Source organism: Bacillus rossius, chromosome 1 (genome assembly GCF_032445375.1).
Source record: "Bacillus rossius redtenbacheri isolate Brsri chromosome 1, Brsri_v3, whole genome shotgun sequence".
NCBI classification, from domain to species: domain Eukaryota; kingdom Metazoa; phylum Arthropoda; class Insecta; order Phasmatodea; family Bacillidae; genus Bacillus; species Bacillus rossius.
The window spans coordinates 353,479,060-353,485,644 of NC_086330.1; the positions used below are offsets into that span (position 1 = coordinate 353,479,060).

General features: G+C 40.4%; 1 protein-coding gene across 1 annotated transcript; it reads left to right on the forward strand.

Annotated features, from left to right (window-relative positions):
• Window positions 1-3,285: 3,285 nt before the first annotated feature.
• LOC134528242 (probable methylthioribulose-1-phosphate dehydratase) lies at window positions 3,286-5,992 on the forward strand. The gene has a single exon (XM_063361683.1). It carries the CDS (start codon window positions 3,389-3,391, stop codon window positions 4,109-4,111), a length of 723 nt encoding a protein of 240 aa, XP_063217753.1. The 5' UTR covers window positions 3,286-3,388; the 3' UTR covers window positions 4,112-5,992.
• The last annotated feature ends 593 nt before the right edge of the window (window positions 5,993-6,585 follow it).

The window sequence follows — 6,585 nt, forward strand, 5'->3', positions numbered from 1 at the left end:
ATTAATAGACATTAATAGTGGCGTCGTCCGGCCGAAGGCCACCCCAAAGCCCATCCTGCAACCGCCAGTATCCGACCCCGCTAATGGAACGCACCCCTAGCCATGGCCCACCCGAGTCAGACGAGCACCGGAGGAACAGGTAGAATCAAGGACCATGCCCTAATTAATCAGCCACCTGGACCCCAGTTCATTAGAAATCAGACCCAAATTAATAGTAATGCCACTTTTTATTAAAAACCTCGTCCAAGGAAAGTGCGACATAGGAGTGCCCGGGTCACTCACGTGTGGAATTACGTGAATATATATTTTTGTGAGTGTCTCCCTTGCGGCCTTCAGCCTAAATTAATTAGAGTATTGTGTAACGTAAATATGACCTCTGACGCCGCCGTCAGTGCTCCCTCTGAGAGCACAGGCCGTTATGTGTCCTCAACACCTGATCAGTGCCATGCCTCGAACACGCCCGGGCGTGCAACGTAGTGTAGTGCCCCGAACAGCATGACGTCAGTCACGGCCTCCTACGTGTGCAAAGCGCCCGGCCGGGTGTGGCACTGCGCAACTAAATAATTTGTTCCTGCATTCGATAAAACAAACAAAAACTAATACTTGTAAAATAACTAATAATTAACGTTAATTCAGTAAGCATTTTGTAAACAAAGATAATTCACAAAACTGGCCAAATTCATCTTCCCGCGCTCCGCAGTTCTCCCGCGGAATTTCCCCCCATCCCTGGCCCCGGTGGCCAGGGAGGTTAGTCAGTCGCCATCCAGCACTCGTCCGGGCCGGCAGCTCCACGCACGGGGAGCCTTCACACTTCGCGCCTTCGGCATCATTAACATGCAATAGGTAATTATAGTCAATCAGTACCTACAGCTCCCCGGTCGGCCCCAATCGGCCGTGCGATATTACGTGCGGTCCTTCAATATAATTAGTGACCCGCCAGCGGGTCTCTTCCTGTACTACGTAATTTAAATCGGTGACCCTCCGTGGCACCGGCGCCTCACACAATCGAAACTCCCGACAGGGAATTAGTTCTTCGCCCTCGCGGGGCGGCACTGCGCCAAACGCGAGACCAAGTGTACGGACGAATCAGCAACTGGGACATGCCACGGTCACGGCCGCGATATCCAGACGGATTCCGCCGTACCCGTACCCAGCATAACGTGGCCCTCGCCACCATGCGGAGTAGCCGCCATTGTGTGACCCACACCCGGGACTAACCATAGTGATTATAGTATATTTAGTGTTATGTAACTTTGTAAGACCAACCGTAAACGTATTGCGCGTTACGTCCCAACTTTCACGTGTGCAGGAACCGACGTGCCGCTTCACGAGCATTCATTTCGCATCTCGCCGGGAAACTACCCCTCTTAGCGTACTAGACGCCGGACTACCGAGTGACGATAACGAGTACCACCAAGTGAGGGTGGCGTAGGCGGAGCGGAGGTTGATGACGAAGCGGCCAGTCGTGTGAAAGTGCCATATGTAACGTGTGCGACGCAATAAACCAGTTAAAATTACGTGTGTATCTTTTCTACTACGGCGTCCTGGGAGGCCTTAACAGCCCGGGGAGTCCTTTGTCGACACGTCCCTGCCTGCAGCCACGAGGCCAGGAACCCCGCCCTTGAGATCAAAATTAATTAACACCCCTTTTATTAACGTTACATCAGGCAGGCAACGGGGACGGCGTCACCTCCTCTTTTTTGTGTATAACTCGCCACTGGAGCAGTCAACAAGTGATGAATAGTCTCTGATGTGACTCTTATTATTTCAACTTAATTTATGTAAACATGTTAAATCTATATCTTAGAGAATATCTGCAAATTAGGTTAATCCTTTTTATTTAATGTACGCATTAAGAGCCACTTTCAATCTGTTGTTATTTAAATAATTTCCGAATAATGGAACTTTAGAAACTTTGGCGTGAGAGAACGCTGAGGCCTCCCCTCGCGCCAAGGGCAAACGCCAGTACCGAGTGACTCGCGGACTGGAGCGGACGTGCGTTCCACGGGGAGTCATCACTCTTTGTCTCCACTGAAATTCACTACTGGTAACTATAGTCATTAACTCAAATATTTTCATTGCATAAACTCCCCGTGCGTCCTCGGTCCTTTTTACGGTGTAGGGCCTAACCCAGCCGCTTAAGCATTAACTCCCTGCACTAAATATTACGCGGGGCAGTTCGACATATGGCACGGGCCGACTCCCGCTAACAATGACTTTTTGTTAAACATCGAGTGCACAGGCACCGACAACAACAACGCATAGGACTTGCAACTAATTTAACTGCGAACCACGGTCCACAAAGGTGGACCCGGGTACCGCCGCATTAGCAATTCTCGGGATTGGCCGCCTCCAATCGACCTCCCCCTTAACCTCGACTGGCATGAGGGTTTAAGATTAGTGACAGTGCGTCAGAGCACTCAGTGTTAATTTAATGTAATTTCGTAGGGTAATTCAGTGTATGTCGTGTAAGTGTAAACTGTAATTGTAACTGTTCGAACCGATTAAACGTCCACTCCGCACACTCCGTGCGCGACGTGTCACCAACAGTACAAAACCGAATTCGTGTGTGTTATTGAGTGAGTCTCCCTAACCCAGCCAGGAATCAGCGTGTTATGCTGTAATGTGTGTTAATAGCCAGGGATCCCTCCAACCGCAACCATCGCCGACGGTCCTAGCGGGCAACGCAGGGGCATTCGCACCCACCGACCCAACTTTTGGTTAGACACAGATCTAGCCTGGCGCCCTCCTCGACATATTTTCATTAAGAGCCAGTTTCCCCGCTAGGATCCACGCCCTGCCTCGAACACAAAAAACCGGACGACGGCAATAGTGTATGCAAAAGTAGGTCCTTTTAAAACTTTATTATACTTGATAAGCAGCATAGGCTTACAGCTTCAATCCACAAAATTTCCTTTTGGTTCTCTTTAGTATTTCTCTTTGGGAATGAATAAAATCCGATATGTGATTATGTATTATTTCTGTAAGAATTACTTAACCCAATCACACAGCAATTTGCGTCACCTTTTCGGGTTTTTGTAACCATCCATATTGCTAATTGTTTTGACAATTTCCCCTGAAGGCTGATGACGCGCAGTATAAAACCCTGTCGTCCTGCAGTTAGTTACCACGTTCGCCGCCAAAATAGCGCGCATGGTGCCTATGTGTTTCTAAAATAAGTAAGCAGTTTGCTCGTGTTAACACTTTTCTCTATGGACCCTGTCAGCCGTTTTTGTTTTTAGCACTAGTGTTTACTTACAGAGGTTATAGGTTAGGTCAATAGGGTTATCTTTCTGAAGATTAATGGTCATAAAGAGAATTACGTATCAAAGAACGTATTCATGTTGTGTTTAAGTGAGTGAGAGCGCACGTTTAATTTTTATGAAAAATGGGTGAAAAGTATTCCAATTTGCCTCAAGAGCATCCAAGAAATTTAATTCCAGAGCTGTGCCGGTTGTTTTACAACCTGGAGTGGGTAACAGGAACGGGAGGTGGGATAAGTATCAAATACAATAATGATATCTATATCGCCCCTTCTGGAGTTCAGAAGGAAAGAATTTGCCCTGAGGATATTTTTGTTCAAGACATAGCCGGAAAGGATTTAGAACTGCCACCTGCTGCAAAAAAACTTAAAAAGAGCCAGTGCACACCCCTGTTTATGTGTGCATATAGAGCTCGACATGCAGGCGCTGTAATACATACTCACTCCAAACATGCAGTGATGGCAACTCTTTTGTACCCTGGAAAGGTGTTTAAAGTTACCCATTTAGAGATGATAAAAGGTATATTAAATCAGAAGCTTGGTCGTAATTATAATTATGACGAAGAGTTAGTGGTCCCTATAATAGAAAACACTCCCTTTGAAGCAGACCTTGAAAGTCGAATGGCAGAAGTAATCGAAGAGTACCCTCAAACAACAGCAGTTCTTGTTCGACGGCATGGTGTTTACGTGTGGGGAGATACTTGGCAACAGGCAAAGACAATGGCAGAATGCTATGATTATCTATTTGATATTGCTGTACGAATGAAGATTTCTGGCTTGAATCCTCAAAGTACACCTGAAGAATATGAATTAAAAATTCAGAAGAAAGAGAATGATTCAATATCATAACTTTCATTGTTATAACTGTAATTTTATTGGCTATCATGTGAGTGAACCATGTAAGAACTAAAGTCTTAAGTGGGAAATATTTCTTCAACCAAATTATTTTTCTAAACCTAGTTTTTGAATGATTAAATAGATTGTGTAGGTACATAAAATTGATAAAATTGTGAATAATACAGTTTGATACAAGTTTTTGTAACATGTATGAATTATATGGTAAAACAATTATTTCTAAATGTATTTTTTTACAGACATTTTGAAAGGAAGATTTTTGAAGCTATGTTTATGTACTACCCATATTTACTCAAAATTGAGAACATAAAATGCTTTTCTAGTCTCTAGTGAGTGTCTGTCTAAAAAAAATTCAATTTAAATTCAATTTAAATTCAATTTTGAATAGTTTATAGTTTTTCGTTGCCAGCACATTGTCCGTGGTACGTTCAAGCTAATCTGAATATTTTGGAATTTAAATTTGACATATCTTTCCAATCAGTTACTGCACAGAATTAAACTGAAATGCAGCCAATTCAGGATTGCTACAGGAATGGAAAAATGTGAAAACTAGAAAGTGTCAGGGAAATGCAAATGGTGAGGGACTACTGGAGAAAAGTCAGGATAATCACTAAATATTTCAGTTTTATTTTTTTTCTTAGGTGAAAAAAATAAAATTACTTCACTGCTGATGACTAGGCACCTCTAAAAATGGGAAAACATGTTATATCATATATCGCAAAATGCTTTCAGTCAATTTTACTTTTTTTTCTCTCTCATAAACATGGAGATAGACAAAAAGAAAATGATTTTATAATCAGACATTTTAAGGTTAAACGGAAACTTTTGAATGGTGTATACAATATTTTCCTTTAGAAAAAGCATTAACACTGAGTGGCACTGCGCAACCATTCTTATCGAGATAGACTTGTTGATTCGGGTCTCAGGGACAGTCAGGGAATTTTGGAATAAGCTACTCTGCTATTTTATCTGACCACAAGTTACGAGAAGTATTTTCATATAATAATGCTCTTTAATGCTTTAATGTTAAGAAAACACTTGTCTAGAATTCGTGTTCCGATTAGCCAGAATGCACTCAGATTTGTTTTTGTACTGTGACGTGCTGGTTAAATTTTTTTTTCATAAAATTGTGCTATTAATGTTTTTACATATTGTTACATAGTTTGTTTCAATGTAGTAAGGATGTGCCTAACAGATCCAGTCTTAACCAAAATATGCTTTAATTTTAAGGCTGCATTCATTGCGAATTTAGCAGTGATACATCCTAATTCTTTCAACACTAACACAATGTAGTGTGTAAATGGAGAAATACTTCTCCGGCATTATTTTTTTTTAGTTTAAAATTTTTTTGTAGTATATTTCCAGATAAACCATTTGAGAGTAACTGATAAACTTAAAAGTGTGTAGACAGCAGTTAGCTGACTACCCAACAGAGAGTCATTACATTATTATCAAAAATAGCTCCACAAACTTCTCCTATAAGAAACCTTGCAACTATTTGGAAGGTCAACAAAAATGGCTAAAATGTTATTCAAGACAGTACTCAAAAAGAGCCATAGAATCACAAATGTATTTTTATGGGTTTTTGTTTTCAAATATGTTGACTAAAACTGTTGTTGAACATGTACTAAAAGCTTATTGGGAAGTAGGTATCTGGTCAGTAAAATTAATCTGAATGTTAGAATGACAGGTCAGAAGGCAGTTAGTAACTTGATAAAACATTTTGTTAATGATTATGACCTGTATGAAGATTTAATTTTCTAGTGTATCAATGAATTACAGCAAAAAATAACTTGGGGATTTTATTGTGTATGTACTTTGGGAAACATTTATTTTCTATGGTTAGCAATCATTAAAATGTTTTTCTTATCAGTTTTCAGTTGTTTTCATTCATGCACCATTTTATCCTTCTGCTTTTTTTTTATTCTTATAGAGGGACATATAATTGTATAAACTTGTGTGTTGCCCAGTACTTTCAGTTAGTTATCACTGAAAAGTGGAGAGTATTTTCATAATTGTTCGTAGCCTACATATCTATCTTGTGGGGGTAAATAGCAGTAAAGTAATAAATACATAGTGTTTATACTCATTAATAAAAAAAAAATTGTGATACTGTGTTGTCTATTGTGGGATTGCTAAAAAAAATTGTTGTTTGCTGCATAATAATTTAGCTTATTGTTTGACGAAAGGGTATGTTAAACCAAATATTTAGGATGCATATATTCAGGTAATATGCAGTTACTGGTGTTAATAATGTTAAAATATTTGTAAAGTTTCAATCATTTGAAAGTTGTATTTAGAGAGACTAATTAATTGCTGTACTTCTACTCTGTTTCTTTGCTTGAGGATACATTCTGTTGTACAATAAATGTATACAATTTAAGGCCTGACATCTCAACCGAAATGTCAATGCAGTGACAGATAATAGGTAATAAGTAGAGACATGTTATATGGTGAATTGCGGTAAC